General features: G+C 35.1%; 1 protein-coding gene across 2 annotated transcripts in view; it reads left to right on the top strand.

Moving 5' to 3' along the window:
• Window positions 1-17,157, top strand: part of LOC111142451 (ubiquitin specific peptidase 14) — a 43,056-nt gene that overhangs the window by 16,019 nt on the left and 9,880 nt on the right. For both annotated transcript variants that reach the window (XM_022495603.1, XM_022495602.1), the window contains 7 exons: window positions 5,705-5,763; window positions 9,092-9,222; window positions 10,177-10,257; window positions 10,632-10,717; window positions 12,877-12,991; window positions 15,493-15,558; window positions 15,708-15,800. In XM_022495603.1, the coding sequence (XP_022351311.1) occupies window positions 5,705-5,763; window positions 9,092-9,222; window positions 10,177-10,257; window positions 10,632-10,717; window positions 12,877-12,991; window positions 15,493-15,558; window positions 15,708-15,800 (631 nt within the window). The remainder of the gene's footprint in view (window positions 1-5,704; window positions 5,764-9,091; window positions 9,223-10,176; window positions 10,258-10,631; window positions 10,718-12,876; window positions 12,992-15,492; window positions 15,559-15,707; window positions 15,801-17,157) is intronic.

Genomic DNA, 17,157 nt, shown 5'->3' with positions numbered 1-17,157 from the left:
GAGCCCGATGCGGGGCTCGATCCCAGGACCCTGAGATCATGACCTGAGCCGAAGGCAGTGGCCCAACCCACTGAGCCACCCAGGCGCCCCTTGTCTTCACTTTCTTGATGTTGTTCTGTAACACAAAAGTTTTTATTTTTGATTAATTTAATTTTTGTGTTTTGTGTGTGTGTATCTTACGTATGAAACCATTGACTAATCCTAGGTCACAAATACTTCTATTTTGTTAAGAGTTTTAAGCTCTTAAATTTAGGTCTTTGATCCATTTTTATTCTGATCCATTTTCAGTTAATTTTTATGTATAGTGGGGAGTTGGTAGTTGGTATTCCATCCCATTCTTTTGCAAATTGATATCTAGTTTTTCGAGTACCACTTGTTGAAGACTACTCTTTTCCCTGTGGAATTGCCCTAGCACCTTTAAAAATCATTTGCTCATAAGATGTATGTAGTAAGATTTATTTCTGGACTCTCAGTTCTAGTTTAGAAATATATACATTGATTTGTATTGATTTGTCCTAATGCTAGTGAGTAATGATTTTACAAAGAAGTAAAACTTTCTTTTATACCATATACAAAAGAAAAAAGAATAAACAATTATCCATGTTTTGAAAGCCTGTGAAATAGTCTATAAATGAGAATCACTTCTCAGTGAGTCTAAATATGTAACTTAAAAATAAAGAACTGAATTCTGACTAAATTTATTGCAACTGTCTTGATATATATATACACTGTCACTTCTTAATGTAGGTTAGAGTTGTAAACTGCAGTTTGGATTCTTAGCCAGCTTTGTGAATGTTGATTTTTTTTTTTCTTTTTCCTTAGTGGCTTGGGAAATGCTTTGATAGAACTGAGCAGTAGAGAGGACAGAGAAGGATTATGCAGAAACCTGAGAGTAACCGAAAGGTTTTCTGAATTTCTCTGAAGGAATAGTTGTCAAGTACTTATGAAATTGCCTAGATTGTAGCTGATGTACTTATTAGTGTACAAGACACACGACCTTACGGTCTTAATTGAGAAAGGCCATCAAGTTTGGTACTGTTTCAGAACTGCTTTGTTGGGAAATGTTAAAGTCAAAGTTATTTTTCCTCAGTTTGTAGTTATTTCTCCACTATTTTCCTATGCGGCTTGTTACTGATAAAAGATCTAGTATCAGTCTTAATTTCTTACTCTTTTCTGTTAATAACTTTTAGGGTTTTTCCTTTATTTTTGTTTTTCATAGTTTTCTAGTAGGGTAGGTGTGGGATTTTCTTTTTTATCTTATTTAGTGCTGAGTGAGCACTTTTTCTTTCTTTTTTTTTTTTTTTGTTTTAAGATTTTATTTATTTATTTTAGAGAGGGAGAGAGAGAGAGAGAGAGAGAGAGAGAGTGCAAATGGATGGGCAGGAAAGAGGGGCAGGGAGGCGAATGTGGGGCTCTGTCCCAGGACCCTGGGATTGTGACTTGAGCTGAAGGCAGACACTTAACCGGCTGAGCCACCTAGGTGCCCTGAGTGAGCCCTTTCATTTTGAGGACTCTTGTCCTAAACTTTGGACATTCTTGACTCTTACTTCTTGAGAGAAGCTTCTCTGTTTTATATAGCTTCCCTGATATTCTGAATAGTAGAATTTCTGGATCTATTTTTCACATTTCTTTTTTTTCCCTTTGCACTTTTATTTTTTTATTTTTATGTGCTGTGTTTCAGGAGAATGTGTTAGTTCTATTGTACATTTCACTGATTTGTGCATTAGCTTTATGTCACAGCTTCTTATTTATCACAACCTTCTTTTCTTTAATCTCCTGTTCTTAATTTTGGATGATTCCTGCTTTTATTTCTCCGAGGCTCTGAAGTACTCTTCTTACCTCCCTTCCACCAAGCCAATTTGGTCCTTTCGATTTTAACTGTTCGCTTGAGATGTAAGGATTGATTTCGTATTTGTTTGAAGATTGTGTACTTAGGCAACCATGTCCCAGTTGCAGATGATCTAATGAGCAGCTTGTTGGGCAGCTCCCTGCCCTAGAAGGTGGCTACTTGGAAGAGACTTGCCTTTTTTCCAAGACTACTTCTGTACTTTTTTCACCTGGGATACCTTCTAGCTTCTATTCCAAAGAGAACTCTTCCATTTGTTGGAGTTATTTCTCTGAGTTTTGTGTAATAAGCAGGGGAGATTTCATCCTGTTGAGTCAATGTTCTTGAAACCAGATGAAGTATTTTTTGAATGCTTAGATTTTACAAGAGGTTGGAAACCGTTGTACTTAACTAACTTAACACAAGAGGACATGGATGGGGTTGTATGTCTTTGGAAAAATGGCGCTAACTGATAAAATAGGAATGAAAGAAGAGAGGAAAATTTCCATGGAAGATGTTTTACAACTGGTGATGCTGAAGCTCATGCTTCAATACTTAAGGATTTTTATTTGGCAGGTTCTGGAGAGTGGGATATATGTTATAAAGGCTAGAAAGGAAATAGACTGGGTTAGCTGAAGAGGCAATGAGGGCCAGGAACCAGAGCTGCAGGTAAAATCTGATTTGGTTGTTGCTGCCCAATAGCGGAACCTCATGATAATGTAGGAGTTCTGAATTTAGAACTTAAAGTGAAAAGTGTATATAATAAAAATTACCCTTAAATTCTGTGAGTTACGAAAAACAGTATCTCATGGCCATATTTTTATCTTACTGGAGATTGGCAAGGCACCTTTTGGGAAGTACCACATAGTTTTTTCATTAGCAGTTACTAGGTTGTTATTTTACTTGCATTTTCAAATTTGTATAGGGATGATCTGTTCTTGATAGAACTTAACTATAAAATTGGTTGGACTCAACCTTTTTTTTTTTGCGTTTTAAATGTACATTTTCTGTGTCTTTTAGGGTCAGTTTTTAAAATTTGTTTTCCTATGAATTTGTCCTTATGTCTTTAAGATATTTTAGCATAAGAGTTCTCTATTTTGGACCTGTATTTTCCCCTATTTTCACTTCTTATTTGCTAGATATATAGAAATTTATACATATAAATTTACCGTTGCCAGAGGTTTGTATATTTTATTTTTCACAGAAATCAGTTAGTAGGTTTATTCAGTCAGTTCTTTTCATTGTCTGACTTATTCTTTTTTTGTTTTGATTTATTTTTTTTCCTTACGCTGTTTTATTTTAAGTTGTATGCTTAGATCATTTATTTGTTCTTTTGTACTAATGAAAGTATTTAGTTTTGAGTGTTGGCCTCTATTCCGAATTCATTAGATGAGACTATTCAGATATATTTTTTTAAAGACTGTAAAATCTCTTCCTTTTGATTCCCAATTTTCTAATTTAACAGACATTTAACAGACATTAATATACAAAAAAGAGTACAAATGAACTATCCCAGAGTGAACACATCTGTGTAACCAATACAGACAGAACCCTATCAGCTTCTAAAAATCCCCTCACGACTCTCCCTTCCTGATTGCTGCTCCACCTTTCTGTTCAAATTGTTAATACCAATGTGACTTTTAACCTCATAGATTAATTTTACCTGTTTGGAATTCTTTGTGAACAGAAACATAGATTGTGTTCATTTGGGTCTAGCTCATTATTTTTTGGGTTAACTGTGTGTTTGTAGTTGTAGTTCATTCATATATATGCTGTATAGTATGCCGCTGTATGCACATACTACCAAATAATTATCCTTTTTTCTGTTGATGAATGTTTGCGTTGAGCTGATGTATGATTGATGTGAATATTTCACAGATGATAGAAGAGTCAAGGTATACTCTTTTTGTAGGTGATAAAGTATTAGTAGACATTAAATTGATGAATTATATTCAGATTTTCTATGTCATTACTTAATTTTTTATATTGTTGACTTGATAAAGACTAGAAAAGGTACTTTTTTTTACGTATTTCTGTTACATCTCTTAGTACTCATGTCAATTCTTTCTTTTACTTTCTAACAGTTATTCTTTGTAAAGTTTAATTGTTAATATTATTTGGTTTATTGGATGGTTTCTTAGAAATTAAATGTTGGTGTAATGAGAGTTTTTTGTGGGGGAATGCTATTAAATCACTCATGATTTTCCATTTTCAGTTATTAAGAAAAAATTATTAGTGTAGCCTTTGCCATAAATGTAGGAATAGTTACTTAGCAGTGCCACCCTGTAACTAGAAGTAAAATCAGTAACAGCAGCAGTTGTGTCATTACATACTTCACTGATGTTTTGGCATACACTTGTTTTATTGGTACTTCAGCTTCAAAAATGCCTTTTAGGTAGTTGTAAACTGAGTGGGAAACTATTAATGATTTTCCCTTTTTAAAAAGAACATATGTAGTTTAGACATTATGAATTATATATTAAAAAATTAAAAAAAACTTGAGTCACAGCAATTTCTGAAAGATCTAAATAAACAAAAGAGAAAAACAGAACTTCTTAATTGGATATAATTTAACATATTTTCTGTGACCTCTTTCATTCTACTTATATAGCACAGAGGTTTTTTTGTTTTTAAATGGAAATATTTACACATAGTAAATATGAAATATCTTGTGTTTGGTGTGATCAGTTTTGATAAGTGCAAATTCTCTGTAACACATTTTACAAACTGTAGAACATTTCCCTCATCTCAGGATCTTTTTGTACTTTTATCTTTCCCCAGTCCTCATCCCCTCCACCACCCAGCTCTACAAGCAGCTACTGACCTCATTATTAGTTTTGTGCATTCTGGAAGTTAAATGTACAGAGATTTGGCTTAGTTCACCATCATAGTCTTTGAAGTTTATCCATGTTATTGATGGTATGGATAGTTTGGTTGGTCCACATTATAGCCACTCTTGGTTGATTTCAGTCTTTTTCATTTTAGTCCCTCCAGTGGGCGTTTTCTTTTGTTTTGTTTTTTAAGGCTTTATTTATTTATTTGACAGAGAGACAGCAAGAAAGGGAACAAAAGCCAGGGGAGAGGGAGAAGCAGGCTTCCTGCTGCACAGGGAGCCCAATGAGGGGCTCGATCCCAGGACCATGGGATCATGACCTGAGCCAAAGGCAGATGCTTAACTGACTGAGCCACCCAGGTGCCCCTCCACTGGCTGTTTTAATCATAGTGAATAGGCAGTCATTCCCCTACCTCTCAAGTGTTTCATATTATCTGAATGATAATTTCTGATCCTGTGTCATAAGACATTATATGAGTGAAAACTATTGTATTGTAATATTCATAATGGCCAGTCCTCTGTGCTGTTTTAAATTAAATGAGGATTATAAGTTGAAAGTGAATTTAGAAGTCATTTAATAGAAACGCTGCAGTATATAGGTAGCTGATGGACTTGAAAATTAAGTGACTTATTTAAGGTTACATAACAAGTGAATGCTGAATGTAGGTGTATTAACTTTGATTTAATGTTTTTGACCTAAAGTTTTTTTCTTATTTCTGAAAGTGTGTTTTATTTTCTTTGTAATAATGGACATTAAGAGTGTACTTTATTGTTTCACATTGTTTTCAGGAAATTTTTTTTTTTAATAAGTTAGGAGAAAGAATTTCAAATAGGCTTCATTTATCTAAATTCCCTTTTTTCCTAGTGTTCCTTTTTTGCCCATACAATGGTTATAGGAATAAGACCAGAAGGGAAGAAGATAAAAAATGGAAACAACTCAGATTAAGTTGCAGTTGAGGGTGTCATCATAAACTCTTAATTAATTTCTTCCCTTTTGAGTTTCAGAATGAATTGAATCCTATTTAATTCTGCCTTAATGTTCCCAGGTATGCAGGTGCCTTGAGAGCTTCAGGGGAAATGGCTTCAGCACAGTATATTACTGCAGGTCAGTATCTTAAATATATGCCTTTCTGATAGGACAGTGTGTAGTATTCAAGAAATGTTACTTTTCACCCAGTTTGTTTAGTAGCTTTCAGTTTACAAAAGATATTTTGTAGAACATCATCTCATTTAAAACTGGAGTACTTATACTTAGTGTTAAGCAACTTAAGGACCTATTTTATTATTCAAATTATAAACCAATGATGTCTGTTTTTTCTGAAAAATAGTCTGGATTTTTTGGATTAAAATTAATTTTGGCTTTAGGTTCTATTAGTAAAATATATCTCTGGGCATATACAGAGAGAGGTTTTATTGTAGTTGATACAGTCATTATAAGAGAGCGTCTTAGTGGGTGTTAGTGTAAGGAAATAGTATAAAGTATGAGGAGAAACAGAAATTCTTAAAGGATAGAAATAACTTATTTCTTCATTACATGAGACCATATATTTTGTCCCCATTTGTTTTGGGCTGGTTTTAAAAATGAATACTCTTAAATCATTAGGTTAGGTTGGTGTAGGGTATTTTTATAGCAGTGCCTTTTTTGGGGTAGAGGGTAACAGCTTTATGGAGATAAAATTCACATCCCATACAGTTCACCCACTTAAGTGTGTAATTCAATGTCTTTTACTGTATGTGGAGCTGTGCAGCCATTACCACAATTTTAGAATGTTTTTGTGGCCTTGAAAAAGAAACTGTAACATTTAGCACTCAGTTTTCTCCTCCCCACTCCCAGCTTTATGCAACCATTAATCTACTGTCAGTCGCAGTATATTTACCTATTCTGAACTTTTGACATAAATGGAATTATATATAGTATGTGGTCTTTTTTGACTGGCTTCTTTCACTTAGAATGTTTTCAAGGTTCATTGACATTTTAGTATGCATTAGTACTTTTTTTCCTTTTAATTGCTGAATAAGATTCCATTGTAGGGATATATCACATTCCATTTATCCTTTCATCCCTAATAGACATTTGGGTGGTTTCCACTTTTTGACTATTACAAGTATTGCTGAAAATTTTTACAAACTTTTCTGTGGACATAATGTTTTTATTTCTCTTGGGTGCATATCTGGGAGTGGAATTGCTGGGTCATATGGTAACTATATTTAACTTTTTGAGCAACTGCCAGGCTGTTTTCCAAAGCAGTTGGCATCATTTTATATTTCTCCCATGAATGAGGGTTCCAATTTCTCTTAATAATACTTGGTATTGTCTGTCTTTGATTATAGCCAGCCTAGGGGTGTGAAGTGGTATCTCATTGTGGTCAGCTGTTCATTTGTAATACTATAAACAGTAGGTTTCTTTGTGTCATTTGGGGTTAGAGATTTTCCTTTGACCTTTTTTTCCCTGAAAGTAGATTTATTTGTTGAAATGAGGTTTTTAATGAGGAAAATATGATCACTTTTATCTAGTTTACTCGATTGCTTGTGTATCTGAGAGTAACTCGGAATGGCAGCAACTTCTCCAGTATCCTATGAGTCTTGTAGTGAAGGGATGAAAGATACTGTTCTTCATTTTTAAATTTTATTCTGTGCTGAATTTAAAATTAGCACAAAGAACAGTTCCAAGAATTCACCAATTACAAACTTTTTTTCACAGCTGGTTCATCATTCTCTGTAACAGTGTTCTTTTTTCTGAACCATTTGAGAGTAAGGTACAGACATCCTGTCTTATTCCTGAATACTTTAGTATGTATTTCCCAAGAATAAGGACATTTAGAACCACAAGACAATCACCATTTTTCAAAGTCTAGGAGTTTAACATGGATAAAGTACTCTAAAATACAAATGACTTAAATTTTGTCAGTTGACCCAATATTGCCCGTTATAAAGTTGTTTTTCTATTTTGTTTTGGGATCCAGTTTAGGATCACATATTGATTTGCATTTAGTTGTCATGTCCAACTAGTCTCTTAATGTACAGTGAGTGCATTTTTGACTTTTTTATTTCAAACTAATGAAGTACTTTGAGATGCTGTTTATGGTATACATTAAATCTTAAATCATTTTTTATTTTGGGTAATGTGTACCTTAAAGTGTTACTACAATTTGGGCTTTTCTATTTTAAGAAACATTACATTGGTAGTGACACAGGATTTTAGCTATCCCTTCTCCCAAAAGTTTTTTTAAAGATTTTATTTATTTGTCAGCACACATGCACACAAGCAGGGGGAGCAGCAGAGGGAGATGGAGAAGCAGACTCTCCATTCAGCAGGGACCCTGATACGGAACTTGATCCCAGGAAACTGGGATCATGACCAGAGCCATTGGCAGATGCTTAACTGACTGAGCCACCAAGGAGTACCCCCAGAATATTTTAAATACCATGTTTAGTTGTCTTATTTGGGAACATTTTATTAAACACTGGTTTTGTGCTGAGATACAGTATTTGTGGGTCTTCCGTTTGTATAATAATGGTAGATAACATTTCACATATTAGTTAATAAAACAAGTCAGGAAAGGCTAGACTAGAATTTTGCTGTACTTGAAGTAAAGGCAAGGTGTGATAGCTAGGAAGTCAGCAGAGGAAAAGTATTCTCAACTCCCAGAGCAGGGCTGTGACTGACCATGAGATTTATGAAGGTGAGAGAGGATGGTGGAGGAAAGATTTTGAAGAAGGCAAATTAATTTTGGTTTTTAGCTATCAATAGACTTATGAGGTATGTTTAACAGATTTTAAAATTTAAGAGTTGAGTAGATGGGAACCAAGTACAGGCTTAAAAGGAGGTAGGTTGAGAGTGGTGACCTGATGACCTGATAATGGCATAGTACCAGAACAGTAACATTAGCCTGTTTGATCTCTAGACAGAGGTTATGTGTTTGCTTTAGTGAATGAATATGCCCTGCTTTGTTTGGGAAGACAAAGCCTGGCAAAGAGAGAGATCGAGGGGTAGGACTCAGAAGTTGTTTATAGTTAGTCATTACATTATAAAGTCTGGTCAGCTCTTTAAGATTTAAAAACAAATTTTTTTAAAAAAAGATTTTATTTATTTATTTGACAGAGAGCGAGAAACAGCAAGAGAGGGAACACAAGCAGGGGGAGTAGGAGAGGGAGAAGCAGGCTTCCTGCTGAGCAGGGAGCCCAATGTGGTGCTGGATCCCAGGACCCTGGGATCATGACCTGAGCCAAAGGCAGACGTTTAGCGACTGAGCCACCCAGGTGCCCCCAAACAAATCTTTTTCTTATTGTGAATTTGACAATTACAAAAGTAGTAGATATACTTAAAAATATTACTCAGCAGTTTTTGTTTGTATTAGTCTAGAATTAATATACAGTAACATGTATTACATATGTCATCATTTTATTAAAGCCGTGTTTGCTTTGTTTTTAAGCCCTTAGAGATTTGTTTGATTCCATGGATAAAACTTCTTCTAGTATTCCACCTATTATTCTACTGCAGTTTTTGCACATGGCTTTTCCACAGTTTGCAGAGAAGGGTGAACAAGGCCAATATCTTCAACAGGTAAACAGGGCAAGGTTCTGTGGTTTTCATTTTGTAAACATAAAACTTAGGTGTTGTACACTTACTGTGTTTATTTGTATTTCCAAACATGCTCCAATTTTCAAGTCCTCTGTGGTTCACATCATCCTCATTTCTTGGCTGGAGTGGTCTGTTAACTATTACCTTGCTTCTGTTTTTGTCCTCCTGCAGTGCTTCTCCACACAGTCTCCAGAGTCTATAAAATGTAAATAGGGTTATCTTGGTCCCTTGTTTGTTACCTCCTAGTGATTTTCTGTCCTAGTCCTGAATAATTGAGGTCCTGTGTCCCTGTCTGAGCTCTCATGTGCCACTCTCTCCCTTGCTTACTTCTTTTGACTCTCAAACACACTGGCTTCCTACTTACTTTTTAAACCCTCCAGTACCATCTTTATGCAGGGTCTTTGCTCTTACTTCTTTGGCTCTCAGATAGTGCATGGCTTGCTTCCTCACCTCACTCAGGTCTCATGGCTCAAATGTCAAGGCATCACAGACATTTCCTTGACTCGCCTATTGAAATGGCACACTTCTTTCCCTTCATCACTTTCTGTTCCCATATTGCTTTTTTTATTGTTATTTTTATTATTTTTTTCATACTTCTTTTTTAATTCATAACTCTTCTCTTTAGGTGAATTTGTTATATTTGTTTATGTCCCCATTGAGAACGTTTTCTGTTTTGGTTATTGCTGTTTATTCCTGTTTCTAAAATAGTAGTTAGCATAAGGAAGAGCTCAGTAAACATCTCTTGGATAAATGAATATTTTGGAATTCCTCATTGTTCTGAAGATCATATAATAATCTAGTTTGACTTAATATTTTTAAATAAAAAACAGCTTTCTTCCCCTTCCCTAAGGAACCAGTAATTCTTTTGGAAGAATTTTGTAGATAAAACATTATCAACAGCCAGGTTTATTTACTTTGTCATTTTTTAAATTACAGGATGCTAATGAATGTTGGATACAAATGATGCGAGTATTGCAACAGAAATTGGAAGCCATAGAGGATGATTCTGTTAAAGAGGTAATTGACACGTTTGTGATTATAGATTTTCATTATACCTTGATAATTATACTCCCCCCATGCCAAAAGCTTGAAATAAATTTATCCTAATAGACATGTATTTGAATACTTTGGATGCTCAGCCTGTAGTTAGAATTTGAAAGCTTGCATTTCACACTTGAGTGCATTGTATTGTTTATTAAACTTAATTGATGTTACTGAGCATCTGTAGTCTTTTGGTAGTGTTTTTTGAACAGTAGAAGGATTTTCCAGAAAGGGATTACATTTTTAAAAGCCTAAATATGTATTTACTAAACTGGATTGTGTGGGGAAAATATACATTAGTACCTATATAAAGAAAAATTAGAATTTTTATTTCATTTTAATTTTTGCAGACAGATTCTTCATCTGCATCAGCAGTGACACCTTCTAAAAAGAAAAGCTTAATTGATCAGTTCTTCGGAGTTGAATTTGAAACTACGTATCCTTATGAGCCAAGATTTGTAGAGATGTACTCATAACTTACTCGAAGTGAATTGGTACCAGTAGCCTTGTTGACTCATTGGAGTGGTGGGTGAGGTATATAGATAAATTTTTCAGAGGCTTTTATGCCTAAAAGATATAATGAAACTTAGGAATTTGGAAAAATACCCCATCAGAGTAATCCTAAAGTTAGATAAATGTATACTTTAAGGATATTATTTTTTCCTAAGAATATCTTTAGCAGAGTCAGCCTCATTAATTCACTTCATAGGAAATTAATTTTTTATTGTATGAAACAGAGTATATCAGCCAGATTTTATATATAAGATTGAACTAATTCATAAAACATGAATTCAGGGAAGGACTATTTTCTAGGTCATGGGTGGAAACTTAGATTTCTTTTTATATATTTTTGTGTTAAAACCATTTTAAGATTGTATAAGTACCAGGGCACCTGGGTGGCTCAGTGGGCTAAAGCCTCTGCCTTTGGCTCAGGTCATGGTCCAGGGTCCTGGGATGAAGCCCCGCATTGGGCTCCCTGCTCGGTGGGGAGCCTGCTTCCTCCTCTCTCTCTCTGCCTGCCTCTCTGCCTACTTGTGATCTCTGTCTGTCAAATAAATAAATAAAATCTTTAAAAAAAAAAAAAAGACTGTATAAGTACCAACTTACATTTGTTTAGTTTATCCTTTCATTACTTTTATTATTCATTACTCATACTGTTAATTGCATGAAGCACTTTAAAATATGTTGAAACAAATGTGGGAAAACAAAATGTTTAAAATACCAGTGGATAATGCTATTTTTAAAATTTCAGTGTAATTAATATACAGTGTTACATTGGTTTCAGATGTATGATATAGTGATGCAACAGTTCTATACATTACTCAGTGCTCATTACAATAAGTGTACTCTTAATCCCTATCACCTGTTTCATCCAGACCCTCACCCACCTCCTTTATTCTTGTTGAGAGTGAAATAATAGTATTTCTTACTCTGACTGACTTACTTCACTTTTATTATATACCTTTGATCCATCTATGTTGTTGTAAATAGCAAGATTTCATTTTTTTATGGCTGAATAATATTCCATTGTAGATACCTCCCACATCGTCTTTATCCATTCATCTATTGATGGATAGTTGGGTTGCTTCCATAATTTGGCTATGGTAAATAATACTGCAATAAACATAAGGGTACATATGTCTTTTCAAGTAGTGTTTTTGTATTCTTTGTGCAAACCTAGTAGTGGAATTACTGGATTAAATGGTAGTTCTATTTTTAATTTTTTGAGGGGGTTCTTTTTTTTTTTTTTTTTTAAAGATTTTACTTATTTATTTGACAGACAAAATCACAAGTAGGCAGAGAGAGAGGAGGAAGCAGGCTCCCTGCTGAGCAGTGACTCTGATGCGGGGCTCCATCCCAGGACCCTGGGATCATGACCTGAGTCAAAGACAGAGGCCTTAACCCACTGAGCCACCCAGGCACCCCAAGGCAGTTCTATTTTTAATTTTTTGAGGAAACTCCATATTGTTTTCCATAGTGGCTGCACCAGTTTGCATTCCCACCCACAGATGTGTATGAGAGTTCCTTTTCCTCGCCAGCACTTGATTTTCTGCCCCCCCTCAGAGATGGAGAGAGAGAGAGGTGGGGTGGGGGAGGGAGAATCTTAAGTAGGCTCCATGTCCAGTGCAGAGCCTGATGTGGGGGTCAATCTCACAACTCCAAGATACGACCTAAGATGAAATCAAGAGTCGGATGTTTACAACTAGCCACATAGGGACCCCAGCACTTGTTTTTCATGTTTTTGATTTTAGCTATTCTGATAAAGTGTGAGGTGACATTATGGTTTTGATTTTCATTTCCCTGATGATGAGTGATATTGAGCATCTTTTCATGTGTTGGCCTTCTCTGTGTCTTTGGAGAAATGTCTATTCTCTTTATATCTTCTGCCCATTTTTAAATTGAATTATTATTATTTTCGTGTTGTATAAGTTCTTTATATATTTTGGATACTCACCCTGTATCAGATATCATTTGCAAATATTGATGCTATTAATTTTAATAGCAAGAGGATAATTTATTATGTTCAAGATATAATTTATTATATTATAGCAGATTGATTACCTGTTGGGATATTCCTTATCCTATTTCTCAAAGCATGAAATGTACAGAATCTGAAGAAGAAGAGGTCACTAAAGGAAAGGAAAATCAGCTTCAGCTTAGCTGTTTTATCAATCAAGAAGTCAAGTATCTTTTTACAGGACTTAAATTGGTAAGATCAGTTACAGTTGATCCTCATTATAAATGGATTCTGTATTTGCAGATGCACTTACTTGCTAAAATGTATTTGTAACTCTCAACATCAGTACTTGGGTGCTTTCAGGGTCATTTGTAGACCTGCTCTGATTGGCAAAAATTTTGAGTTGCCAGACAGTCTCACCTGAGCTCCAGAAAGGTGATGCTTTGCTTTCTTGTTTCAGTTCATACTGTTAACAAATGTCCTTTTATAGTAATTTTAGTACCTACATTTTTTTTTTTTTCAATTTTGTGCTTTTTATTGGTGATGTGCTATTTAAAATAGGTCTTCAGCCATATCTCTGAAGTGCTGTCTAGTGTTCTAAGCCCAAGAAGGCTCTGTGTGAATGTTTATTTAGATAAGCCTTAAGGAGAAAATGTTGGATAAGCTTCATTTAGGGATGAGTTATAGTATAGTTGGCTGTGAAGACCATGAATTGTCATTAAACAGAAACACACATAACACAAGGTTGTGTATTGTTAGGTCAAACAAAAGCATCGCAGGAGGCCTCTGAGGGTATTTAATGAGGGTTTATTAGTAATGACAAGGTATAAACTGGGATCGTACTGTGTAAATCAGGCCATGTAGGCCCTCTGCCTTTTACCAGTTTTGCAGCTGAGGCCCTGGAATGTAAGTGACTTCATTGCTTTGTGGCAGAGCTGGGTCTAGAACTTGATTCTCCAGTTAGCACTCTTTCCCCATTTTCATACTATAGAATGCACTCTAATGAGCAGATTGATAAAATATAAAAGTTTGGCTTGTGAATTTAGTACTTTGATATGGTTTGGGAAATATGTACATGTTTTGAAGGATAGGCAATGAATTGGGGAGGGATTGCATTGATAAACAAAATAATTTGTCATTAGGGAGTTCCCATCTACAGTTCAGGGTAAGATCAGTTAGGGGAGTGGTTGGTAAATGCAGACATAAGAGGCAAATAGAAAGTAATATTCTCTGCCCTGTGATACTGAGGGGGACTGTAGTGAGGCATACTTTTAAGAGAAGTTCATTTTAAAAGCTTAATAATAGCTAATCACTAAGAGCACTGTAGCAGGTTATAATGTGCAAGTTTCAGGACATCAAAACAAGAAGTATAAGTGTAATTGGAGGGTATAGAATGGAATGTTTTGGCAGGGACTCTCCAGGATGATACTTTTCTTCATAATTTTATAAAATCCCAGAAAAAAACTAGATCTACTTGGAGCTTTTAGATGATAGTGGATTGGTAGTGATTGGATGGTGGATTGGATTGATAATATGTGTAGCTTACCTGATGAATAACATCACACCAGATACATGTTCTTGAGAAGCATGTATTTATGAGATGTTGTGTTATCTTTCCCACTGTTTAGATGCATTATCATCATTGATTCCTATTATTCTAGAGTGATTTGACTCCATATTTCTTTACCTTTTTGTTGCCAAACAGACTTGATTAAATGTTAAAAAGGTACACAGTGATTCCTTTTGTAATGAGATTAGTAATTTTCTTAAAAATTAATTTTTTATACAAGTAACGTGCTTACAGTGAACATTAACAGTAAATTTTTAACTCTAATTTCTTGTGTATTAATGTTCTTACAAAGCAGAGCACATTAGTAGTGCTTTTTTTATAAAATTAGAAATAGTAGCTTATGTCTGTTGAATATAGAATATATGCCAAATGGTTGTCCATTTTTTTTTTTTACATGTACCTAACTTACGTAGTTCTAACAACAGCACTATGATATAGGTATTATCATCATTTCCATATGATGCCCGGAGGGGATAACTGTCTCGCTGAGTGTCACACAGGCTGTAAAAAATAGAAAGGCAGACACAATGGTTAAGATATGTATAGTGGCTAAAGTCTACTCCACATTTGTTAGATTAACAGGTTTTCTGTGTGACTTTTCTCATTTGAGAATAATTGCTTCTAGAAGGCTTTTATACATAAAGAATAAAGAACAGGGGTTTCCTCCCTTCTCATAATTGTCCTTCTGCATGAGTATTCTGATAATCTGTATATAGGCAGAAGCCATAAAGGCTTTTTAATGTTATATAAAATACATTGTAAACTCAGAATCTGAGCAACATTTGTGTTACAGTTTAAAACTTCAAACATTATTTACTTTCTGAGGAGTTCACACCAGTATAAATTGATACCTTTTAAGAACTGACTCATATCTAAAAACTTTCCTACATAGTCTTCATTGAAATTATTTTTCAGTGGTATGAATCCATCGATGTATGTTGTCTGTTAAGGAATACTAATTTTTAAAAGAACTAAAAGTGTGCTTCTGGGGGTACCTTGCTGGTATGTGACTCTTGATCCTTGAGGTCATCAGTTCAAGCCCCACTTTGGGTGTAGAGCTTACTTTAGGAAAAAAAGTATGATTCTATATTGCAGAAAAGTATTCTTTTTTTTTTTTTTTTTTTTTAGAAAAATATTCTTTAAAACTGAAAATGTTTGGTCTCCTGTTATGTTCTTTTTTTAGCGACTTCAGGAGGAAATCACTAAACAGTCTCCAACATTGCAAAGAAATGCTTTATATATCAAATCTGTAAGTTGTGCATTCCTTTTGAAATTAAATCCATTTTGATGAAAAATTTCCAATAAATTTTACCCAGTCTTTGTTTTTGCCAAACCAAGGCATTAAAAACTTGTGTTGTATTTGCATGTGATAGGATTTCTTGCATTTTTTTCCCTCAGTCTAAGATCAGCCGACTACCTGCTTACTTGACTATTCAGATGGTTCGATTTTTTTATAAAGAGAAGGAATCTGTGAATGCTAAAGTTCTTAAGGTTAGTAATGAACTTCAGTATAATAAAACATTGTAATTCTTTGACAGCAATCCCTAATTCACAATAGATTTCTTTCTTCCTTTAGGGAGAAACTTTATTTGAAATATTCTAAGTATGGAAGTTATTAACATTAGACAAGTGGTTCTTTTTTTTCTTTTCTTTCTTTCTTTTTTTTTTTTTTTTTTAAGATTTTACTTATTTGTTAGAGAGTGAGCGCACACAAGCAGGGAGAGCAGGAGGCAGAGAGAGAAGCAGACTCCCCACTGAGCAGTGAGCCCGATGCTGGACTTGATCTCAGGACCCTGGGGTCATGACCTGAGCTGAAGACAGATGAGTAACTGACTAACCCACCCAGGCACCCCATCCTTTTTATTTTTAAACATATACATGCCTGACTTTCACCACCAGCCCACCCCTAGAGTTTGACTAGGTAGGGCCAGAGGTCCTAAAAATTGTTCAAAAGATTCCCAATTAGTTCTCATGGATGCCTTCCACTCCCCAGAAATACTGCTCTTGACCAGATCCTCAACTCCACAGATACTGACCCAGCAGGTTTGGAGGATGGGAGTGTGGGGAAGAAGGCATGCTGCATTCTCTAGTGCAATAATTGTAGTTTCTTGAGTAAGAGCCAACCTTATGATGTAACTGTTTTGTAAAACTGTAGCTCTGCTACCTATCCATACTCCATGATCCCTGGGAGAGGTAAATGTAATCCTAACCTCCTGAGCTAAAAGTCATAATACAATTTCAGATATACTTACTATTATACGATAAGGTTAAATGTATTTAGAATATTTAATACTGTTAACTTTATGTATTTTTTTTTTAAGATTTTATTTATTTATTTGACAGAGATCACAAGTAGGCAGAGAGGCAGGCAGAGACAGAGAGGCGGGGAAGCAGGCTCTCCGCTGAGCAGAGAGCCTGATGTGGGGCTCGACCCCAGAACCCTAGGATCATGACCTGAGCTGAAAGCAGAGGCTTTAACTCACTGGGCCACCCAGGCACCCCAACTTTATGTATTAATATTAGTTATTGAACCGTATCACTTATTTCTGTGTAAAGGTGTATTTCACATTACAAAAAGTCATTAAGTGACCCCCATTTGTAAATTGATTTCATTTTTAGTTGCAGGTATCCATTATTTTCACAGAGGCTGATGTGCTGTATTTCTGAAATGCTTCTTTTGTCATGTATGTTTTGGTAACTCTTCTGTGCTCAGAGTCATGGGTTTAATTGGAAAAAAAGCTAAACAAATTTTTTTAATCTTAAAAAGTTAGGTCCAGGGGGTGCCTGGTTAGCTCAGTCAGAAGAGCATGCGACTCTTGATCTCAGGATTGTAAATTCAAGCCCCACA

The sequence above is a fragment of the Enhydra lutris genome, unplaced genomic scaffold (genome assembly GCF_002288905.1).
Source record: "Enhydra lutris kenyoni isolate GAN:26980312 unplaced genomic scaffold, ASM228890v2 scaffoldscaffold8, whole genome shotgun sequence".
Classification (NCBI taxonomy): domain Eukaryota; kingdom Metazoa; phylum Chordata; class Mammalia; order Carnivora; family Mustelidae; genus Enhydra; species Enhydra lutris.
The sequence above is the reverse complement of the archived record's forward strand: the minus strand, read 5'-3'. Positions and strand labels throughout refer to the sequence as shown.